Genomic DNA, 25186 nt, shown 5'->3' with positions numbered 1-25186 from the left:
TTCTCTCTGAAGAGCACTGAGAGTAAATCCAATTGCAAACAAGCAGATTAGAAAGGCAGTGTATGTCTTCACTACTGTGAATGTTTTAAGTTAAGCATTTTCCCTAAATTGCTGAAGAAATGCACAAAGTTGTAATTAAATACTGCAACATCAATGCTGCTACTTTGGGAAAGGTAGTCAGAGCAAGCTTCCCCAAATTAAATCTTGAATTCCAGTCCTTCTGTATTGGATTAAGACGAGTGAGGACAAAGGATTGGCATAGTTACTCTATGGCTCTTTACTTATGGACCTTTCAGAAACAGTACAGTAAAGCCTCTCGCCTTCAACTTTTTCACGTGTATACACTTGTTTCCTCCCTAACACCAGTACAGTGAAGACATGCAAAACAAGTGTCCTCAGAGTTGATGAACCCACATTGGAATCAGCAGCACTACTTCTTTCAACTTTAATAGTGATTTGCCTTGTCCTGGGAAAGTCACCACCGCTGCTACTATGACTCCTAGCATAAGGGAAGAAATCAAAATGAAGTTGTTGGGAGCCTTCAGAAGCTGCTTGTCATCTTCATGGCATTTTCTTGCTAATCCCATTTCTCTTGGACCTTCTGCATACTGGATATATCACCTTTACACTGTTGAACTTGGCTGAGCCAGAGAGGGCACAAGCAGCATGTAACTGAAATGCATATCTCTTCACTGTCATAGTGAGGTGCTCGAAGAAGGTAAAAGAGCAACTTGCGTGCAATTCAGGCTTTTCCAAATCCTATGAATTTGACAGATGAACTGGCTTAAGTGTAAAGAGTAATCTGGACTGCTAATTCAGATGCTGGGAGATGCTGTGTGACTGTAATCATCATTCTTCATCAAATGCAACGAATGAGGAACCTGGTCCTGGAATAAAAAAAGCATGGGATTAAAGAGGTTCAAGGTACAACTACACAATAAATTAAGGTCTGGGATGTCTGTCTTTCTAGTATTTGAATGATGTGAATCAGGGGCAGTTTTGATGAAAAAGTGGGGAGCTGCTCGCATTATATGTCAGTACACTGAGACCTCTAGGCTCCCTAATACATCACTGCCAGAATTTGAATGTTGAACTTTCTGAGTCTACAGTTTACCCTTTAAATTCACAGACTAACTACAGCAATGGCTGGAGGAGGAATCTTTTGTGTTAGATTGCAGGCTGTGTTCCTCGAACCGTTTGAAATTGAAGGACATGTCTTTTCTCACTGCCTGCTGCCCCGTCCTCCTTTGCCCTCCCAGTGGGCAGCCATTTCCAGCACAAGGCTGTTGCTGCTCTGGTAGCAGTGAACACCTGAAGCTTTTCTGAGAAAGTTCACATGCAATTATTTCTTTGGAATGTGAGCAGATTTTACCTGAACAGCACAAAGAACAAAAGGTTAATGGCAACTTTCAAAAGTCTATAACTCAACCAAGCCTTAACTGCATTTCATGTCAGAAGTGAAAGTTAGGTCTTTAGCATCATTCTGTTTCTGCTGCTTTCAAAATCCTGCCAGGGGGAGAAAAAACTTTAAAATCAGAGGCTTAGCACTTCTTTATGAAAAAAGCCCAAACTATATCTGGGCTGTGTAAAACTTGTCTTACTGAATTTTTTTATAACTCTTACTTTATAAAAGAGGAGGTACTTGTATTCTGATGGATGTTGTGCATGTCTTTATCTGTCTGTCCATTTATTTTCTGAAACAAAGTTCAGCTGTAAACATGCTCAGTGCTGATAAAAGCACTATTTGCCACAGCTGAGAATCCAGAGTTCAGATGGGTGATCCATGGAAGACCAGCCCTCCTGAACTGCTGGGGAAAGCTAACAAACAGCAGCAGGTGGCATAGCCTGGCTGACTGCTGTAGTTTAAAGGCAGTAAGTTGATCCTCAAGAGAAATGTGTAGGAACAGAAGTAAGAGGAGCCATGAGTTATAGCAGGGTATTGTTAGGTCTCTAAATCCCTTTCTCTGACCTGTACTTCTTGGCAGAATAGGTCTTGCTTCATTTGTAAGGAAAACTGCTTCTATGAAATCTAAATGATGTTACTGTTTTCTAGTTTCACAGGTCAAAAATCCTACAGGTGTCAGGTTCATTTGACTTGCTAGATTACATGAGGGTAACCAATGATTTGTAACTTGCAGAACAAGAGAGAAGATGGGTGTAATGCAGAGCTCAGTGTCTGCTGCTAGTCTCTTCTAATGTAAATGCTCCTTTAGAACAAATGGAGGAAAACTGTAAGTGCTTGGACACAAAGCAGTTTATCATTACATATGCATGGAAATAATCTTTGTGAAAAAGACTTACACTTAATGCACTTGCACAGTCAATATACTGCTGTAGGTCAGGAACAAATGCAACTAGGAAACTCCCCAGCTAGCACCAGAGACCACTGAGCTGCTCTGCAATGTCAATATTAGTGAAATGAACCAAAGACCAAAGACTCTTGGATTTGTTAGAGATAAGTACTCGCAATGCAGGAGATCCTGCTTCTGATTTTCCTGCCAACAGTTTAACTGTTTTCCATGGGTGATTGTAATCAGCAAGAATTGTTATGCAATAGTGCTGAAGCAAAGACTTGAGAAAACACAGATCTCACTTGAGACACAAAAGATCACAACCTTATTTCTCCACATCTTACGAAAGAAAAAAAATCTCCACTGGGCCTCTCAAAAGTGCTCATTTACAGAGATGGAAAGAAACCATTTTTCTTTACCTTGTAATTATTTCTCCATGCTGTTCTGTGAGAGGTTTTCTCTCTGGAGATGTGAAAGGAAGAGAAAAGGCAAGCCAATTCCCTCCTGCACCCAAAGGGTCATCAGTGTCCAGAAGCTACATGCACTTTTTCCAGGCTTTTTGTAAAGCAAATAGGAGTAGGCAGCCCTTTTTTAATCCTCTTTCTATTTTTTTTTAATGCTGTAATAAAGAAGGGAGAATGAAAGCTAACTGGATAAAATGAGTGCTATAAAGAGAATGTTGAAGAGCAGATCTGGGGTATGTTTTGAGAAAGGGAGAAAGAACCCAAGAAGTTGTCTGGCATATATGTTGGAAAATTAAAGATTAGTCTTAAACTCTGTTCTTGTGAAATGGTGATAAAAACTGTTGTATTTGGGAGAATCATAGGTGTGGCTACTTGAAAGTGCTGTCTAGAAACTGATGTTACAGTGTTTGGCTTGTTTGGTGCTTTTTGGTTTGCTTACTATTTTTTTGTTGTGGTGGTTTGTGTTAGGTTGTTTTGTCATTTCCCCCCCCCCCCCCCCTCCAGCCCACGGAAAATACTTGCTTTTACTGGTTTTGTTTTTTTTAAGGTAGCAGGGAAGGTAGAACTTCTTTGTACGTTTGTTGCAGTGGGAATATTTATTTTAGTGATACCATAAATATTGTGTTTCTGGTATCAAACAATCGCAGTGTTTGGGAGGAAAGACGCTGAAGAGCTCACAAAGGCAGTGACTGGGCCTGTTGGCTTTCCTGGTACTTCCCGCAGCAGGATGGCTTCTGGGAGGGGCGCCTCCTGAGCAGGTGGGAAGGCTCGCTGTCTCTGTCGGGACAAGAGTGAAGGTTCGGGGACAGCCTAGGCCAGTTGGGCTGGGAGAGTGTATAAGTGTAACCCTGGGAAGGGTCCACCCCTCTTTGGGCAGGAGAGGGGCCGTGGCCCCAGGTGCAGCACTCGTAGCGTGCAGGCTGCTCCTGTGGGATTGTCACGATAAACACCCAGTGTGATCTTTGGCCCTCTCCGCGCAGTTTCCCTTCCAGGAGGTGCAGGAGACCGGGTGCGCACGTGGTCCGTGATGGGGAGAGGCACACGGACTCCGGGGAGAGGCGCGGACGCCGGCCCTTTCCCGGCGGGGCAGTGTGTGCCGAGCCCCCCGTACAGGACTTCCCTGCCCTCGGTGCCCGCTGTCCCCCCGCGGGCGGTGCCGGTCCCGCGGCACACCTGTGCCCTGCCCCCGGGCGGTTCTGCCCCGCGGGGCGGCCCCGGCCCGGCGCGGGGCGCGCCCGCCCACCTGGGCGTTGCTGCCCGGGCTGCCGGCTCCGCCTCCTCCCGAGCTCCGCTCCGTTCCGCTCCGGGACTGCGGGGAGCCGGGGGAAGGCGGTGGCGGTGCGGACACCATGGCTCGTGTGCTGAGCCGGGACCCGGTGGACATTGAGGTACCCACTCGCCCTGCCGGGACGTGCGGCTGTCGCTAGCGGGGAGGGGGCTCTGCCCGGCGGCGGCGCCCGGGCCGGGAGCGCCCGGCAAAGTTTGGCGGCGCTGGGGGCCCCGGGGCTGGCCTGCCGCCCGGGAAGCCGCTGCCCTTGCCGGGACGGCCGCCGGGGCAGCGCCGGGCGCAGCGCTCCGGCTGTACCCGTGTGCCTCCTCGCCCCGGGCAGCGCGGCAGTCGCCCGGCCGAGGGGTGTGCGGGGGTGGCACCCGGCGCCTCCCCTCTCCTCTCCGCTCCGCTCCTCTCACTCTACGGAGAAGTCGAGGGCAGGGTCTGGCCGAGCCCCGTCTCCCCGGTCGGTCGGTCTCCCGGTTCTGGCAAGGTTCCTGCGGGGCGGCGCTGCTCGGGGGCCGTGACCTGGTGAGCCCTTGGCGGCCTCAGGCTGCCAGGCTGGTGTTCTCTGTCCTGCAGCTGCCTGTGGGCTGGTGGAGATGTGCAGGACCGCAGCTCTTTGCTGTCCCACCACGGGCCAAGCTGAGCGCACGGGCTGCACCCAGTCTCCGTGGAATAAAGCAGTTGCATGGAAGGCTGAGCAGGATGGCAGGTTCAAGTGGCTAGCTGCACCTGTGGCACTTAATGTTTTTGTATGACATTCCTTGCTTCAGGTCTGGCTGGGATCTTGGAAGTAGGTTCGGGGCCTGCCCTGGTGCGAGGTGGACTGACCACTGCTGGTGCAGTGGAATATGTGGTGAACTCCTGCCCATGTTAGCCAGGTTGTATGGTTGGGCTTCAAGGTAGCTTTTTCCCACCCTTCACAGGATCTTGCGTGTGGCTGTAAACTTCAGCTCTTTATGAAGAGTCTGGAATAAACCAACTTGCAGTTAATCGTCTTGTTCTTGCCTGACACAACTTTTTGTACCTTACCTTGAAATGTGAGGTACTAAGTCTAGGGTGGGCTGTTTCAGCTCACTGAGGGCCGAGTCATAATACCTGAATGTGCACAGCAGCAGCTTGAACATACCTCTAGGTCAGTTGTGACTGAATTTTATCATCAGTTCTCATATTGAGTTTTTGTGCCTAGTCCATTTCCTAACTGAGTGGCTGCTCAAACCATGACTCATGTCCAGAAGTGGAATGAGCAGGAAGAATGAACTATCTTAGAAGTCTTCCTGGTAGTTAGGGAGGCATTGTGGTATGAAATCAGTACTGTCTTTTACCAGCTCAGTGTTTTCAGAGCAGCCAATCTGGGATTTTTCAAGGGTTGAAGATAATTTTTTTATGACAAAGGATTGATTTTTAGTTGTACAGGTTTTGAGTATTTTCCTCAAATTTCTTAATGCAAAATATTTCTAGGGTTAAATTGTTTTGCATTTCTAGATATATGACTCAGATTCAAAGAACAATATTATGATAGGACTGTGTATTGATAATAGTATGCAGTACTACATGATTTAGAAGACTGATGGATTTTGAAAAGGCTAGCATTTGCTTTACTCTGAAGTTGCAAATAGAAACTTTGGTCAGCATCTTACTGTGTTTTTGTTTTCAGCAGTCATTTGAACTAGCAAGGAAATCAAGGCAGTCTACTTCTTACCAAACGTATTGTCCTTTCCCCATCTGTTCGAATAAATTTAGTCATTGTATGATTTGTCTCTCAGATGAATATATCAGTAGTTGCTGATAATCTAATCGTAACCCTCCGTGGTGTTGTTTGTTTTTTTCTTTTTCCCCTGCATAGAACTTTTTTTTTTTTCTTTTGGGGAGAGGGGGAAGTATTTTCAATAAAATGTATTTTATTTTTATCTTTGAAGTAGGGACAGTGTGTGTTAACTAAGTCTGTCATTGTAGGTAAATATTCTCAGTAATTTGTTTGTTGAGGGGAGCGGTCTATCAACATGAGCACTGGCAGCACAACTTGAATGTTTTGGTCAATTTCTTGGCTACAATATAAAAACTGAACAAATGATTTAATGAAACTTATCTCAGTGGTTAGTGTCTCAAATTCAAGTTCATATAATTAAAATATTAAATATGATCTTCGAAGTCCAGGTATTACTTGATAATTTATATAAATAGTTAAGGCTGAATAAAAAAACATGTCATTAATTAAAGAGGAGCTGAGAATCTGTGCTAGAAGTAGCTAAAATCACAGCCAGTTCTCCAAGTTATTTTACAAAAGAAAAATTCCAGGAAGCTATCTCCAAGGAATCTTGTCCCCCTTGTTCAGCTTCACCAGAAGCTTCAGCCTAACTAAAGAAGATAAAGGAATTATATAGATAATCGTGTTCTGAAAGTCTGCTTTCCATATTGTGGGAGACTAGGTGGGGTGTGATTTAAGTATATGGTGGTCTCCATTTATTTATTTTTTTAAACACTACAACTGCCACAAAAATAGCTCCCAAAATACCGAAACAAAACACCAACTCCACCTCCCCTCAACTACTGCCAACCCCACAAACTCCAAACACTGCCTTTTTTCAAATACAGTCAAAATGTGCTGTTAATATTCCTTGGATGCAGATACTCTAAGCAAAAGGAAAGAAAGCCTGTTCAAAAATAGCTACATGTGAAGGTACCTACCTTGTATTTATGGTACAAGGACTTGCCTTGGATTTTTATTTATTACCTCTCTAAATCTTTGTAAGAATTTTTGAAATCTACATTTTGAGGAAAGCAGTCCCTTTCTAACTTGTAATGTGAAACTATGTGAAATGTACATGCAAGATCCAGAGAATGTTTACAGACTTCATGTAAACTTCGCAGTGATACTTTGGGAAAGAAAGTCTTTCTTTTTTCACCTTTCCTTTTGTTTTTACCTGATTCCTTCCTATCATTGTGTATAAGCCGTATGTAATTATATCTATTGCAATCTTCAATTGGGAAGAATTGGGAGAAGAATAAACTTGACAAGTGAAACTTGCTAACCTTGCTGTCATAGTCCATGATGTGTAGCACCTGCTAAGTATATATTCCAGGGAATGAAGAACCATCACTTCTATCAAACCTGCTACTTCAAACAGTATAGAAACTGCAGGTTGTACAATAAGGCTTCCTTGAAGCTTATGAGCACTTCCCTAGTGGCCTTTACATGCAGCAGGAAACACAAGAACTTCTGTTTCCCTAACTGATCCTGAAACCAGGTGAGTCCTTTGAGTTCAGGTGTGCTGTCTGTACCCTTAGTGAGCTGCTCAAATAGCCTATAACCTCGTTCCGCATTCCACTAGGCACTGAGGAACTCCTGGAGCCACCTGTGTCCTCACTAAGGACCCAGTGGGCGCAGTCTGGTCCTTAAGAAACATTCCTTTGCACCCTGAAGTTAATGTTGTTTGTAAAGCTTTTGTTCACAATAGGCAATAGCAATTTATTTATACCTATGGATTACACCACCACAGAAATAAGAGCACAGTGAACAAAAAGCACAGCAAATGTTAGATTTCTAAAGTAACACCAAACAAAGATGCTTGGGATGAATTTTATAACTTCTACAATAAAAATATGTGATTTAAGAGCCATCTATACTGTCTGAAGCTAAATGAAAAGAAAGGTTGACACAGTTTATAGTGACAGTGTTCATTGTATTATAGGTGAAAGTGACACAAATTTACCCTGATAATACTCAGGCAATTCCCAGATTGCAATTTCAGAACTTGGCTCTAGCCCTTCACACCTTTCACTTTATTCTCACTTCTGACATCAGTGCTGGGGTGGAAACAGCTGTGACAGCATTCTAGGTACCCAGCTGCTGGTCCAACAGGGAATTACCCATCAACACCCAACTCCCTTTTAAACATATGCAACAGATGATTCAGAAGGAAGGTGAGATCTGTGAAGTGCCAACATACTCTCCACCTCCTGTAAGAATGATAACACCGTTTTTTACACTAAGTTATGTTGGGGGATGGGTTTTAATTTACTGTCAACGTTTCAGGTTTGTGACAGTGTGGCAAAGCATCTCTGCTCTGCTGGGAAGAAGCCCTTACCAATGAAGGCTGGGAGACCTACTCTCACTAGCTGTAGTCTGGATGGCAAAGAGTTATAAAGTGTTCACCACCCAAACATCACCGAATGAGATGACTAGAGAGACTGTAGAGAAAACTAGAATGCAGTCAGGAAAACACAGCACACAGAGACCAATACTCAATAATGTCGTTCAAGATTCTACTCAACGCTTCACAGTTTTTCCATTCGTTAATTTCCAAGTACTTGATTTGGCAACGTTAATCCTTCATATTCTCATCAAATGGATGAAAACAGTGAAAGACTGCAGGTAGAGAGGTGTGTTGGAGAGCTAAGCTTGTTTTGCTCAAAGGGGGATGCAGGGAGGGGATTGAAAAATAAAAAGTACTGTTAAAACACAGGAAACCTTCAGCAAGATAGCAGGTAATTCTACTAGTCAGCATGGCTCACAAAACTGTCAGGCAAAAGTTATGTGAATAAATAGCTGAAGCAGCTTCATTTGATCTAGGCTAAACTTTTATTTTTAAAAGCCCCAATTATTACAGTGTTTCTCTCTGTTGTAGATACCTGTTAGTTGTTTGAAGTTCCATAATGAAGCTTTAGTATGTAGAATGCTTTTATGCTATTGCTTTATAGCTTGTTGAGATGATCAGATGGCTGTTCCAGAGTGATGGCTGTGTCTTCCTAGGGTCATTTAACAAACAATCAGTGAGGAAACAAAGCTTCCTGTTTAGCTGTTTTTGTTTAATGAATTTCTCAAGCCTTTTCATTGTTTTAGAGGTTTTATTATAGTAAACCCTTAGCTGAGTGGAACAGCAATTACAGCATGATTGCTAAGACCTCATGGAAGATTATGGACCACAATTACCATGTCTGTCTTACAGGATTGAACAATATGATTTATTCATCAGGTTAAAATTTGATGTGGCAAGTAGGAAGGAAAGTCTTCTGTATGAAACATTTTATCTTTTTATGTTTTATGCTGTTGATGCTCAAGGAGTTATGTATGGTCTTGCCTCCACTGCTGATAGTTTGCAAGGTTGTAGTGCTGAAATTCAGTCAAGTCCTCCAAAATAATTGTGTTGGAAAAAAAAATTGACTCGTGCTTTTCATTTTCCTTCAACCTTTGAGTTTCAATGTTACTTATGAGTTCAACTTCCAACTTTTTCCACATTCTTAACATTCTACTCTTTTTCTAAGAAGATCTTTCAAATAAGAACTGCTATTCCCACCTCTTCTCATGGCTGGGACTTATGAGTAGTCGCTGCAGTGAGCAACTCTGAAAATGAGAAGGAACTGAAATTCATTTTCCTTTTACAGAAATGGATTTCGTGATGATTTTATGTTGTAGACCAATCTTGAATTTTATTCTTTCCTCTGCTTAGTGTTACATCTAAGAAAGTAATACTACATGTCTATATAGGAAGCTGAGATCCATAAGGCAGGATTTTGCCCTTCAGCTATGACAAGTGCAATGGTGCAGGGCAGTCATTTGAGATGCATTTGAAGGGGGGCAGTTTTAGCAACAGGGCAGAATTTGCACAATTTTCATTGTGCATCCCAGAGAGATGTGGCTGTATCTGATGGACTGCAGTTTACTTGGACACAAGATTGCTTAGCTCTCTCCAACCTACCAGCCAGCGTGCATGCATGGTGCAGTTTGTGCTACCCAAAGACACAAGCTGCTGCTTTTAAAATTAACACTTTTAAAAATTGCACTTTTCATCCTATCCTATACCATTTTGTCAGTGTCAGTAAAATGACCCAGGGAATACAAATGTAACTGGCACTGAATTCGGAACACACTTCTATTTAAAATATTGAGAAAAGCTGAAATTCCTGGTGGCTGCAGACAAGCTGGATTGAATATGTCCTGTTTGTTCTGGCTATGCTAACCCTTTGACAGCACAGAGTTCAAATCAAAAACTGCTTTCTCTCCCTCCCTCGTTGCCTGGCAACCTCCCTCCTCTTATTAGCATATGATTTCTATTCCTTTTTTATTTCATCAGTACAGTGTTACACACTCTGCTCCCTGCCCTGTGCTGTTGCCTTTGAGAAGAGCAGGATTTGTGCCTTTATATAAGACTTCGGCAAGTATGTGATTTGGCAAAGAAATCAAACATTTGGGATTAGGAAACCCTTGGCCATAAATGCCTTATCAGAAGCTCAGAGGGTGGTGTTTGTGTGGGCATGTTTTTCAAAGTCTTTTCATTTTCATTTGCTGTCATTTTTTACAAAGGGCAGAATTCTTGCAGATCAGCACAGCATAAATCTCTGGCAACTTTACATGTACAGAGCATCAGTTTGTGAAATGTGCTAACAGAGATTGGCTACACAGATCTTGGGGGGCATTTTGTCCTCTCGATCTGTATGCAGTTCAAATGCAAGGCCATAATTCAAAATGTAAATTTTGAAAAAAGTCAGATATATCCAGGTCAAATTGTGATTGGGGAAGAAGGCAGCTAAAGAAGTAAGTGGAAGAATTTAACTAAATTATCTGGTTTTCTTCTCATAATAATGTTTCTTAAAAATAAGAACATTTTGCCTTTAAATTGGCCAGGTGTATTCTTTTATGAAATAATAGGTGATTCAGGCAGGGTTTTGGTTTAAGTTTGACTTTTTTCTGCTCATAAACTCTTACAACCGTGACAAAATACCCAATTTTTTTTGTTGTTGCATATGACAAAGAACATGGGATTCAAGTGGGCAAACTTTTTAAAATACGATTAGAAAAAAACCAAGAGTAACAATGAAAATTAGAAGACACAGTGAGGAGGAAATACTAAAGCAAGTACATTTGGGGACTATTTAGATCAAGATATGTAAAGGAGTTTTTTCTTAATATTATCCAAATCGTAAAGTACAAATGAAATAACCTTATTTTTCAACAGCTTTGTTTTCCTTTGCTGCTGACTGAGTTTGGTAATTTCACTTCGTTCCTCTGTCAAAATGCTGATATCTTCCTATGAAACATCTGGGTTTTTACCGTGGTCATAGATGCCTCCCTAAGCCAATGAGGAATTTTTAGTGTTTTTAGGTCTTGCAGGGACTTCACCATTTGAAATAGAGTAAGCCCACCTATAAAAGTATTTTTGTTTTAATAATTCTTCTACTATTTATATGTATTGCTTCAGAAAACATTATTAGTATGATAAATATTAATATATGTGATGTCCATATTTTATTTGCAAATTTAAGGTGATAAACACAATGAAGTCCTTGAAATGCCAAACCTTTTGTCTCTGCTTAAGCTGAGGTTCAGTTTTATTTTGAGTATGACATTTGCTGCCTGAAGTGTTACAAGTGACTTGACCTTAAAATTACGTTATTTTAGTTCATTGAAATGGTTGGCCTTTCCAGTTCAACTTGACACCAACAGTGCAAATGGGAGAAGGCAGACATGCTTGCCTGTGACTCTATTTGGAAGCAAATTAAAAAGGTATCTAGGCGATGAATCTAAATATTTCCATTTAGATGGGATGGATGTTAGTCATCAGTTAAAGGCAATCATGGTGCATTCTGACATTTTAATTTCGGGTTCAAAAACAATTATATATGTAATTAAGGAGAGAAGTGTCCAGGCAGCCAAACTGTCTAATTCACATGTCTTGTTGGTGTGTGTGGTTTTTTTAATAGATATACCTGTACACACCACTTTGAGACTGTAGAAATGAGGTGGAAAAAGTGAAAGCTGCTTTGAAAGTTTGATGTTAGTTAATATGTTCTTCCTAAGGATGCTCTTCTTTCAAATATTAGTCATACATGCAATATCATTAGGTTTATGCTCATTATGGAGATTAGACTCTGTGCCATTTTCAGATAGGTTGTTGTGGTACTTAGTTTATTTATTAATATATTGCTGCACAATTGCCTTGGTTCTTTGTTGTGATTTTGTTAACTGTGCTCTGAGAGGCCTTATTTAAACTGAAACTTCTGTTGGAATGAGCTGTCCTGGCCAGAATTTCTTCAGTCAATGCAACATTTGACCAATGTGGAGAGAATGGAGCAGGCTGCTGTGTAGGAGATGCATCACTGAAAATTGGGCTACTGTTTCCTGAGATGGGGTTGTTTTGTTGTGCTGTACAGTCTGCATGGAGCTGCCTACCCAGTCTTGAGAGAGGACCTTTTACTGCCCAATCGCATACCTGTCAGTTGATTAAGGAATAATAATGTTGCGCTTTGAAGGGAGCCCTTTGCAGTCTTGAGATGAAAGGACAGAAGGCAGGACGTGTGCTTCTAGGTGAGGAGAAAAGTGCTGATAAATATGTGCAGGGATCTAGAGGGAAGGAGGAATAAAATATGCAAAGCAAGCTATTGCCGAGTTTAATAATCACAGCATTTTCCTGTACAGCCATTGCGCTGTTAACATCTATACTAGCATCTTGCTCATTATAAAATGCTTGGTTTTGCCTTGATTGTGAAGGGCATTCTGTGAAACCCAACTCTATTCTGCTCTTAACAATAAGCTGACTAGTCTTCCATCCAGGCATGTCTAGCATGCATGCAAAACTCCAGAATTCATTTGTGAATGTAGGTAGAAGTGTTAGAATAGGTTATTAAGAACGTAGACCCATAATGTGAGTAAAGAAGATTGAAAGTATAAAGAGAGGTTTTACACCTGGAAGTTATTATAGTTATTTAGATTGAGCGAGAATAATAACCAATTGTTTTCTAAGATGTATGACACATTTATGAAAAACCTTGAAGGATAAATGGATCTTTTTAGTATGCTACTTCCACAAAGAACTCTATGAATAAAATAATAGTGAGAGAACTCTCAGTGGATGCTGAATACTGCTAATTGATGAAATTATTACTTATTACACTGCAACTGAACTCTGCTTAGAAACACTATTTTCAGTATGATTTTTTGAAAATGACAGCTGAAATGTAAGAGGCTTTGTATTGAAAGTGAATAGTGATAATTTCTTGATATCTTTGAAATGAAGGATATTTCAATGACAGTTAAAACCAAGAAAAATGTTTTGTTTTTTTTTTTTTAAGTACTCAGATAATGCAATATCGCTATGGAAATAAAATGAACTTTTCTGAAATCAATAAAGTAGACTTAATATGGATTTATGAGGCATTTAAAAATAACTTTAAATATTCTATTTATAATAAAGCAGTCAATTACTTGTGTCAGCAGTTTTCATATTGTGTCACATGTTAAGGTTAAAAATGAGGTTTGTGAGATAGGGTGTAGCCTTCACATTAAGGAAAACTCTTAATTCTAAATTAAATCAGTATTGAAGAAGTAGTCAGTGATTTACTGCTCAGGGAAAAAATTGGAATGAGTACCAGATTTGCCTTTGGTTTAGTATTGATGAAATTAAAGCCTGCTGTCCTTCTTAGTGTGTCTAGTTAGGTCTATATACTAACTCTTAGGACTGTAATCCATAATTGGTGTGAGGATGTGTGCTCAAAATACCACGTGTAGTGTAATATTTTGGAATATAATTACAGGTAAATACGAGAGCTGATTTTAACCTTAACAAGTCTGTTCATCAGTCCTAGAGGTACACGGCCCTACTAATCTTGACAGTCTTCAGAATCAGAGGAACAAAGCAGTCTTGTGCAAATTCACACACACACTCGAATGTGTGGATGTGTGTGCGTGCTGATAACAGGAACACGAGATGGGAGAAGACAGGTGGTTCCCAGAATTATTCTGCTTCCATTTTAAAACTGTCTGATATTGCCCTTTTTTCAGCTCCAATTGAAAATGCAAAATTTAGAAGATTTTAGTTAACTCAAACATAGCTTTTCAAAACAGATGGAAGTGAGAAAGTGACAAAAGAATTGTGACGGAAAAAAAAAAGCAAACAAGATAACCACAACAGAAGCTGTTCTAGGATGCTGGTGATAAAATGGAGAAATGAAATGAATACAGAACAGAAAAAAATAAAAATATTGTCTCTTCTCAAAATATCTACAGTCGGACTAAAATGTCAGCAGTAACAAATACTATTGACTGCTGAAGGGCCAGTTCTCTTTAGTTAGGATAGGATATGATAAGAAAGAGTTTCCAGAAGACCGCAGAACAAGAACTGCTTCTTAAGTAAAGCAGAGTAGCTTGCATGCTGCTAAATCTTGGCACCAGGTGAGAAGATAAGATGAATTGATTTAGGAACACTAAGTATTTAGCTCAAAAGCAAAGTTAGATAGTTTTTAACTCCCAGCATAATGTTCTCTGTGCACCTTATTAATGAGCCCTTCGTCAAAAGTACAGAAGCAGGCTTGAGAGTTGGGTCAAAACTCTTTTAGTGCTGGAGCAGTGTTTTTATCATGTCTGTTCTCTGATTCACTTTTATCATCTTAGCTGAAGAACTAATCAGTAGAATTTCATCCAGGTTTGCCATCCATCCTGTGCAGTGCAAGGCAGGAACATGGGGATGAAGGTATTCTTGTTCCAGGGTGACTCCAGTAACAATTAGACTGTTATACAAAATGTTTATTCTTGTAATTACTTGCGATGGCTTCCCCCTCTTTCTCCCTGTTTCAAATGGAAGCTGGGGAACTCATGCATTTGAATGGAGATAAGTGTTTAAACTTAGGGAGTTTCAGGCTGAGAACCATTATCCTGGAGGCAATCCTGTGAGAGGCTGCCAGTTGATGTGTAAGTCCAGGAGGGTGAGATAGAACAACTGTTGTGGTTGTGTTCCTCTTATCTGGTCGGTGTTTTGTCACACTCAGCTAGTGTGCCCTGCTTGGCATACTGGCAGCTGTGAATCCCTTCCTCGGGTGCTGTGAGAAGCAGCTTAATTGGGCATATAACTTTTACTTCTGATGTTAATCACCCTCCTTGCTTACAAAACTCATCTGTCTGTGAAGGTAGGCCTTTGCTCAGGAAAAGGGAGCAAACAGTAGCTAAAAGAAGAACTGACCTAAAGTCAAGTGGGAGGCTCAACATGACTTGGCAATGTGTGCCTGCAGCCCAGAAAGCCAACCATATCCTGGGCTGCATCCAAAGAAGCGTGACCAGCAGGTCAAAGGAGGGGATTCTCCTGCTCTACTCTGCCCTTGCGAGACCCCACTGGAGTACTGCATCCAACTCTGGGGTCCCCAACATAAAAAGGATGTGTTCCTGTTATAGTGAGTCCAGGGGAGAGCCAGAAAAATTATAACAGGGCTGGAGGACCTTTCCTATGAAGTCAGGCTGAGGGAGCTGGGGTTGTTCAGAGCAGAGGGCTCAGGAAAGACCTTAAAGTAGCTTTCTGGTACTTGAAGGGGGCCTACAAGAAAGCTGGAGAGTGGCTTATTTTTACAGGGGCATGTAGGGGTAGGACAAGGGGGTTTTGCTTTAAAGTGAAAGAGGGTAGGTTTAGATCACATATTAGGAAGAAATTCTGTACTGTGAGGGTGGTGAGGCACTGGAACAGGTTTCCCAGAGAAGTTGTGGATGCCCCATCCCTGGAAGTGTTCAAGACCAGGTTGGATGGGGCTCTGAGCAACTGGTCTAGTGGAAGGTGTCCCTGCCCATGGCAGGGAGTTGGAACAAGATGGTCTTTAATGTCCCTTCCAACCCAGACCATTCTATGATTCTATGAGGTCGAGACTAAATCCACATTTCTGAAGCCATCCTGCTCTGAAGAGCAGGAAAATAATTAAAGCACTTATAGAAGTTACCTGGATACTCTTCCTTTGCATAATTTCTGAATAACATTACTTCTGTTACTCTGCAGTATGTGCTCCTGCTCATACCAAACCACAAACAAAGGGATGTTGATCTGAGACAAGTGTTTGTTAATATTTCAATCCCAAATGAATGACAGCTTTGTGGTATTGTAGTCTAGGAAAGACAGCTTTGACCTGTCATCAAGATGGAAATTTTATTTTTTTAAAAGTCCAATACTTTAATTTTCATGCTTGAAATCCACAGCTTCAGAATCATTACAGTATTTTTATAGGAGAAATACTTCACTATAATTTTAGAAAACTTTAAAAATTATAAAAATACTAGTTCTTGCCTGTTTAGAGGACTCACAGCAGAGATGCAATTTTGCTTAATAAGTAAAAGAGTTGGAAAATAATGCTACTACATACAACACCCTTTATAAAGTATTTTAAAAATAAGTTTTCTGGTATAAGGATGGGACAAAGTATGATAGATCAGGATCCAAATGTTTACTGGCATGTTTTTAGACTGGGAAGCCTAATCTGATTATCACCTCTGCCTCCATCCCACACTTTCATCAGTATTTAATGTCAATAAGATTTTAAAATCAAAATTGTAAGAGTGAAGAACTCCAAGGAATCCCTTTGTATTTCCTGTTGTCAATTTATGTTCCATTGTCATCTATAATGCATATGATTCCTCATGTATTTACAGAATATCACGTTTCTTTGCTTAAAGGTGTTAACATCACTGTGTGCTTCTGCAAAAAAGGACAAAGATGTTTTAAAAGGAAAAGGGGAAACTGGCAACAGTTTCCTCTTACCTTACTTGCATGGGCTGTCAAATTTTATTGCTTGAAAATTGGCTGTGAGGTTTTTTGTTTTTTTTTTTCCCCCCCAATTATCAGGCATTTAATTATATTTTAAAATGTGACTTCACATATCAAACCATTATTGTTTATAGTGTAAAATTAACAAGTCCTTCACATTTCTGTTTTACTTCTAGATGCTGATTATTTTTTCCCTTTTGATTAGAATGATCTGATGTATACAGAAAATTACTAGAAAATCAGTAGTTCCATTTCCAGTTTTGTATTTTACCAAAGTATTTAACAGTTGCTACTGAAATTTTTGTAGAAGTTTGGACACTAGTTGCACAAAGGTAAATTTACTTCTTACTTCTTCATATTGCAACAGATTTAGAATGTCAGTACTGATAGATAGTTGGCATGTTCTTGGAACAAATACAGATGTTCACATGTATTTCAAGCACTGAATGTACTAGATCTTTTGGATATATATTGTCACTCATCCTTGAATTTCAAGTTCATTTATTGGACTTTGCAAATCACCTTTTAACGAAGTTCTCAGAACATTGCTTTGCTTAGCTAAAATTAGTTCCGCTGATTTTGCCAATGATTGAACTTAGGCAGTAGTAACTTTGCTAATTTTTCTCTTGTGATCAAAATTTAGTAGAGTGTTCACCTGTCATGAGCTGACATGTCTCTAATGCAAGTTTGGGTTTTCCTTAAGCAAACACCCTCAATTGAGGGTCCAGTTGGGAGGTTCAGTTATGGGGATACAGTGGCCTATTTTTGGTTTTGGCATTAAGTTTATTTTCAAAGGGCAACTGAGCTTGCTTTCTTTTTCAGTCTTTTTGTCTTCTTGTAGAAAAATAGAAGTGAGGTGTAAATGTATGTATATTATAACGATCCTTGGTGCTGTAATCCTTTTGTTAAATGACTCTCTGTGTGAATGAGCAGTTACCAAATGGCACATGTATTCCTCATGTAAACAGAGCAATTTGATGTGCAAGCAGTTGAGACATGGATAAGTTTTATAGAGAGGAAACCAGAAACTACTGTTACGCCTGTGATACAAACCTAATATTTTCTGAAGCTTTAAGTTTTGACTTATAAAGAAGGAATATATTTTTATTAGGAAGATGAAAAAAGGTAACTTTGGGCATAGTGGGTTTCACAGACTGTGGAGACCATGCATGCGCTTGCTTCTAATGTAACAGCATTCATAAAGCTAAGAATCAAGACTGACAGGAGTTGCTCTGGGTTTCTTTTTGTACTTAGCCAATTGGTTGGATGGTTAAAAACTGTCCAGTTAGAGAGAAAAAAAATATTTAAAATGTTAACTGTACGTGGAGAAGGATAGCTGCACCAAATTAAAACCTTCTACGGTAAATTAAGTAATATTTTAGACAACAAAATGAATACATAATAGAGAAATCAACTTTGAGTAAATCTACAAGAGCTGTGCTCAGCCATGCCTTCTCTGAATTTGCTATATGGAGGCTAATATTTTTGGATGTGGTGTATTGTTTATAGTGTAAAAACATGATCTTATCACAGAGTAGGGAGAAGCCTCAGAACTGATCTTCTGTTATGGTGAAATTTGAGCCTGCTTTACAGCTGTATGGTTTTGATGTATATGTGCTTGTGTTAAACACATGAATAATTCACTGAATACTAGTACTACTTGGGTACTTAAAGTAAAGCACGGAGGGTGGGTATTCGCTTTAGTTTTCCCTGTAAGGGTCAAGGCACTTGAGCAGAGATTAGTTGTGTCAAGGAGGTAGCATGCAGAGTTTCCAGCAGCGTAATTTACCACCCAGAGCTCTTCCCATAGAGGAGAGTGGTTGGTATCTAAGGGAAACAACTCTTCTTGTTTTTTATCTTAATAAACCTTTTAGAATTTACAGTAATACCTAGCACAAATGCATTGCTGAGTTAAGAGAAATCAAGCTCTTAATCTGAAAGTTAAGGTATCAACATGATTAGGTAAACCATGTTTAGGATTGTGTAATTTTGCTACTTTGTTAATCTGTAATGCATTAACTTTGCTTTTGTAACAGAAAGTGCACTTTTGTTAACTCATATCTAAGACTTTCTCGACTTTTGCGGGAGAGATTTAGAAAACTGCTCTTTTGGTTAAGACTTAATGTTTACATACTGCAGGGAAATCTGAGGATCATGAAAATCTGTAGTGGTAAAACCGTTTTGAAAATGCCATTTTTTAAGTATCTAGTAATGGATCTAGGACTACACTCCTAGGATACTGGCATGCTGTGATGAGTAAGGTAAATAGTCTTACTCTCCCTAAATATTTGAGGCTATGTAAGGAGTGCAAGAAACCGAAAAGGTATTTGTTCTGATATAGTAGCAGTCTGTTTTATGGGGAAATGTAAAGCTATGTGGAAATGTAAAGAGGAAGATATAGTACTTAAATGCTATGCTAAAGGCAGTGACCTGTCAGTGCACAGCTTATCACAAGATCATCCACTGGCCTTAGCTTTTGCACTTTTTTGAGATTCTGAGCTTGTGTGGCTCAAAGAAGAAATTAGTCTTCTGATTAAAAGTTGAGTATTTTTCCAGGTGTGTTTGAGCTCTCCCTGCCCAAATTCACACCGAGATTCAGGGTCAGACCTCAGTCCCTTGAGCCTGTTGGCTTCTCAGTCCCTATCTCACAGGAGGCTGCAGTGCTACTGCTCTTTTAGCACTGGTTCATAGGTTGGTTGTCTATCCAAAGAAGTGGAGCCCTATCTTTCAGCTTTCTGGACCTTGAGGACTCTGGTTTGTAGCTATCATTGTAGTGTAAAGTGCTGTTTCTCAGACATGGACAGAAAAGGCCACCTAGAGAATTTATCCTTATTAAAAGAGAAGAGGGTTGCACCTCATCACGTTGATATACTGCAATAAAATGGGTTTGCAGTAAACTTGTGACTTTGCTCACACATGCAGCCATTTGTCTCAGTAACAGAAAATATATCTGATAATATACTAAAATAATTCTTTGGTGGTTTCCCTTGGATTCTCCAAAGGCTGACCACACTGTTCCCCTGACATCTGCGCTCATTTCACATTTCACTGAGCTTTCTCTGGCCTTTGTTGCCTCACAATTAAACCAGGCCTAAACTGCTGTGAAACCACAGTCTTTTCACCTTTTTGAAGTTTTTGGATGAACTCCTAAGATACATTATCAGCCAGATTATATAAATTGTTTGTAAGATTCTCTTCAGATCTTGAGTAAGGAAATGCACATTTGACACAAGTGTCAATTTATGGGATATTCTGTCATACATAAGCATGAGGGAGAAATTCACAACATATTCTTCAATAACAAAATGTTACATAGAGCTAGCTTCTGGAAGATTTGACACCATAGGTATTTAATTTTTAGGATCTTGTTTGTCTTCTAATCTTACAAACTCTTCTATGACTAGAACTTGCTTTTGGTGATTTGGTAATGAAACTTTCACCAGTTTCATTCACCAGTGATAGTTAGGGACTTTATAGGCTGCACCTAACTGTGCTTCATACAGCCTTCTGAGAGGCACAGTAGATGTAAAATATGAACTAGGCAGTTCAAATTAGATATTAATAGAAAGAGTTCATGCCTTGGTTGTCTTTTTCTTCACTGACATGGTTTTTAAACACTGTTCATTATTCTGGGTCATCTAATCTTTTAAAAACAAATACTTCTATCTTGAGTTCTTTGGCTTTTGACTAAATAACAGTTATAAAATTAATTTCATGTTCAGACATACTAGAAAATATCATCGGAAAAGCCCCAGGTACTTGTTTCTGTCAGTGAATTAACACTTGCATAGCTTTGAAATTAATTGTTTAGTGTGCTCATTACTCCTAGAAAAAATAAATATGTTCTCATTATGTTCACTTGGTGAACATATGTATCTTACACTACATTTAATGTTACTTGCTGTGAGGGAGATTACAACTCTTTTTTAAGGAAATTGGGTAGATTAATGGAATGGGGTGGGTTAAATTGTTCACCACATGCATTCCCTAGCATGCCTAGGCTACTCTTGAATTTTAATTGATGTATATAAAAGAGCTTAGCTGAGGAGGCTCTATGAAGCAACTGGAGTAAATCAGGATATAACCTGTGTATTGCAGGGTTTGGGCTAGGTAAATATGCTATATGCTAAAACAAAGAGAATAACACATGGGAGTGTATTTTATGCCCACAATCATAGTCTGCATGCACACAGTTGCATTTTCAGCAGGTCCATTGTGACTGTATGTGTATTGATCTGTGGTGAACTTAAGCAGGTGTTTTGGTGCTGTTAATAAGAAACTTTCCCAACAAGCTAGGGGAAGTGGGCAGAATCCATGAAACCAGCAAATTTTTACTTTGTCTTGTTAAGAAGCTTACACAGTTCTAATGCTGCAACCTGCAGGTAGATTTTTCTGATCCTCATTCTGACTTTGAATTACCAATAACAAAGATGAGGATTACTGAGGACTAAATACTCCTGATGCAACTCATTGGTTTCAGTAGGAGGCTTTCCAGAAGCAGAGGAATCTGAACTATTGAATTTTTTCCAAACTTACTGTTTTGAGTGAGGGACATTGTCCACGTAAGCAAGACACCTGGCTAAGATTGTTACTTTGGGGCAGAGAAAGGAAAAAAAGAAAAAAAATCCAAAGATTTCACAACGTAGTGCTTTAAAGAAAAGCTTTCAAAATCTGAATTAGTGCCATATATTTTACAAAGACAATGCTAGACTAGCAGGACTTTTTGAGGACTGCCTTGAAGTTACTGAAGTCCCACCTGTGATTTAAATTGTACTCTTTTTCCTAACAATGTGCCCTCTCTGCCTGCTTCCCCTATCCCTCTTGGCTTTGGAGCATTCCCAATAAGCAAGCATAGTACTTCCATAAATTTATATTTTATTTTGCTGAATATGCATTTAATTAAGAATCAGATTTAATTGCAATAGCTTCTTCTGATTTCAGGAAAAGGGTGGCTTTATGAGATGGGAATAAAGCGTTGTGTGACTTTTAACGAAATTAAAAGTGAAATGAAATGTCCTTACCAGAAATTTGTTGCATCACTGGGTAGCAAGTGCCAGACCTGCCCTGATTTAACCAAAAGTGCTGTGTCAGAAACAGGACTCCCAACTGGAGGGTGTATTCTATCCTGAGTGACTGCTTTGAAATCGCTTATTTGGAGTAATATTAATTCAAATTTTTTATAAATTACTTACTGTGATATAATATGCTGTTTTAAAACTTTTACAGTCTTTTGATTAATAGATGATAGTGAAAATTAGAGCTAGTATTTTTTGTGTAGCCTTGTTAGTCATACAGTTTAAAGTAGAAGCTAAGCAATAAGCATCTAATGAATAGCTTATGGTAAGTTTATTCTCAGAAGCTGTGTTAGTGTTGGCACAGATCAACATAACCATTTGTCACTAAATTCTCAAAATTTAAAAACTGTAGCTATGACTTATACATGCTAGTTGTTCTCCATGTACATTACATATGAGTAGTTTAATGCATTTTAGGATACTTGCAACCTTAATAGCTATTAGTCACATAATAACAATATAATATGTTCCCTTCCAGAAGAGGATGTATTCAGAAATCAAACCATTCTTCTATATTTTGTAGCTTATAATTGTTGTATTTCAAAAGACTTAAAGAAGTCATTGTCGTGGGTTATTATTAAAAGAATTCCTTAAGGTAGTTGTATTTGAGGAACTCATCTGCAAAATATACCGGTTTACATTCTGTAGACAGGCCACTCAGCTTTCTTCCCAAAGTGAAGTCTTCAAAATAATCTATGGAGATAATGAAAGAAAGTATAATTCTTTGGTGGTGTGCATAATCATCAGCACTGTGCAAAGCTGCAGGTTTAGCTCTACTGTGCATGTTGTGCAGCTGTGCCACGAGTCACAAACTCAACATGTGCATCTGTGTACCTACTCATAGCCCCATTTCTTTCTCCATCAACCTAAACAGATTTCTACACAAATACAGAAGTGTTATATTCTGATTTGCAGCCATTAATGATAATGGATTTATACCTACTTTATTTTTAATGAAATAAATGTGACCATTTATGTAAAACTGTAAAGATATTATTCAGAGGTTCTGCTTTACTATACAAATAGCATCTTCATGTGAAATCCAAAGTTCAGAGTACTTTGAAAAGGAGTGTATTATGTACTTGCATTCTCTGTTGAGGAACTTGAGTCTTGCCCTTTTAACATCTGGAGAGATCAACAGCTCATCTGTCAAGAATGAGAATTTATGGAGCAGAATAAGCATGGAATTCAGACAAGCAAGATTGCAGAACCCCAAATAATTCTTCTCACCACCAGCTCTCGTCCTGCTCAGATGACCAGTGTGTTAGAGAGACTGGAGATCTCAGGATTCCTTTCTTGCATGTCCAAAGTGGTTTATTTTTGTGCATATGTTGTTATTTGCAATACCGACTGTAGAACTTTCTTCTCAGTAATTTTTCTTCTTAGTTGCTGACTTATCTGCATTTATTTGTTAAATTTACTAAATGTCTGACTAGCCATAAACTGTGAAAAACCAACCAGGGAACTGAAATGAATAGGAAGAAAACACCTTCATGGATTTTCGTTTCTGACAGTTCAACAGACCCAGAAACATTTACATTACTTTCCCATCCAGGCAGTTAACGTCTGAGTTGTTCTTAAAACACCAGAGATCTCTAGCTAGAGCAGCCACTCTGGTCAGCAATCCAAGATTTAGGCAGGTAGTATATTATTTAGGTAGTGGGAATATAAACAATTTTTACATTGTATAAATGATTTAGTGTTTTCTGTGCCAGTTTTATTTCAGATTTAATTCTGGGACATGCTGTGCTACGTAGTCCTTTTGGATTTCTGCAACTGTTGCGCTTGGAGCCATGCTCCTGGTGCAGAATTCCAACAGGAGCAAACATATGGGGATTCTTCCGTCCTTGGCTTGCCCCACCATTTGTTCCATGTTTTAAACCAACTGGTGCTGTACCCAGTGGAGTACATCTGTTACAGTTTATTGCTAGAAATTTGCAATTCATTTCAGTGTGCTAAAATAATTATAATATTCATGGCCAAGCATTAAGCAATTACAAAAGAGAGAAGACAAAATTTTGCTGAAGTTTGTGTGTAATTCAGAACCTACTGCCCGGTTTCTGTAATTTGGCCACTCAACAGTCAGATGTGCTCCAACAATTGAGTTTGATTATCCTGAGAAATTAAAGTATCAACTGAGATGCTGTAAATGACATCCCTTATGTGGATGCCCCTGCTCTGTTTTAATTAAGAGTGAAATAAATTGGCATAAACCACTACTGACTGCATTTGGTTGCCCACATCTTGCCTGAGGTACTCAGCTGGGGAACACCTAGAAATGGAGCAGTCTTTACTGCTGGAATTGTGGAAGCACATCCAATAACACCCTTTAACTCTTTCTGAAAGTCAACAGCATGTAGACTGCTAAATAGTCTATACCTTTTTGAATGTTGTACCCCACTTTTATCTTTGTGCTTCAGGCAAGCTGGGAGTTACTGCATTGGGCTATGTTGTTGTTTGCAGGTAGGATTTTCAAGTAGGTGAGATTTCTGGTTTGTAGGAAAAATGGATTACCAATCACTTCAGATTAAAGCATTAAATAGTTGGACAGAAAGTGACTCCTTCACATTTAAAATAAAAAGTCCCCATTAATGTCAGTACAATAAAATCTTAATACAACAAATTATTGTTTCATCATTATCACCCACTCAAGCAGACTTTTAAAATTAGGAAACATCTTGATATAATATTCATAACCCTATTGTACTCATCATGTTCCGCCTCCATTTCTCTAGGTCAGTCTTGCACATCTTTGACATATAGTAGCAGAATAAGCACACCCAGTTCACCACAGTGGAGACATATAGTGCTGAAGTCCATGTTTTTTGAAGGCAAACTTACAAAACTAATTCCAGGAGTTACAACCAACAATGTGCCTGGTTTGGTTCTCCCTCACAGACCTGAGTCTGGATGTGTCTCTTACGTGCCTTTCACACTCATCCCTTGAATTAAATGAGGTCAGTTTTGCTGTGGAAACCTGTCACTTGCCTGATTGGAAAAAGAGCTTGGGTTCCAAAAAGCGAATTTAATTTGTTGAGTTACTCTAATACAGGGAAAGACACTAAAAACTTCTTTCTGCCTGTTGTCAGATCATCACCATGACTTAAAAGTGTGGCTATATTTCCTGGATTTGTTTGTATCCTTGCAAATAAAAGCATTTTATGATAAATGAGTTAGCTCATCAGCTCACTAGGTGTAGAAGCAAATTATTGTGCGGGGGAAGTTGGAGTTTATATTGAAATGATGAAACATTCAGAAATAAAACAGATCCTTTTTAATGTTTTTGGTTATCTTGCTTTACAAGTGTTACTTGGAGTGATATAATGAAGCAGAATTATGTGTTTCTATATGCTGTACATAAAAAATATCCATGGGAATGGAAACCATTATTAAGACCATTAAATATAATTTTGTTTTCTAGTAATCCTAGAAATGTCTTTAAATATTCATAATCTAAGTTGTGTGGACAATGTGCATCTAAACTAATTAGTATGGAGTTGGGCTGTAATGTTAAATAATTGTGTTTTGGTTTTGCATAGCACTGTAAATAAGTGTGTAAGGTGTGATTTAA

The 25186-nt window shown here is 39.4% G+C and overlaps 1 protein-coding gene across 11 annotated transcripts in view; it reads left to right on the top strand.

Annotated features, from left to right (window-relative positions):
* The first annotated feature begins 3968 nt into the window (after positions 1-3968).
* Positions 3969-25186, top strand: part of DPYD (dihydropyrimidine dehydrogenase) — a 337231-nt gene continuing 316013 nt past the window's right edge. For 3 of the 11 annotated variants that reach the window (XR_007907124.1, XR_007907125.1, XM_051803349.1), the window contains exons 1-2: positions 4031-4143; positions 24351-24572. Coding sequence is in view for 8 of the 11 variants with exons in the window: in XM_051803349.1 (XP_051659309.1) it covers positions 24486-24572 (87 nt within the window). In the remaining 3 variants the exon portion in view is untranslated. Of the gene's footprint in view, positions 4144-24350; positions 24573-25186 lie in introns of all 11 variants that reach the window. The other 8 variants (XM_051803283.1, XM_051803310.1, XM_051803289.1 and 5 more) reach the window with 5 other exon arrangements.

Source organism: Manacus candei, unplaced genomic scaffold, assembly GCF_025592945.1.
Source record: "Manacus candei isolate 608988 ecotype Guabito, Panama unplaced genomic scaffold, ASM2559294v1 h1tg000005l, whole genome shotgun sequence".
Taxonomy (NCBI): Eukaryota; Metazoa; Chordata; class Aves; order Passeriformes; family Pipridae; genus Manacus; species Manacus candei.
Note: the sequence above shows the minus strand (reverse complement) of the source record. Positions and strands in the feature narration are given on the sequence as shown.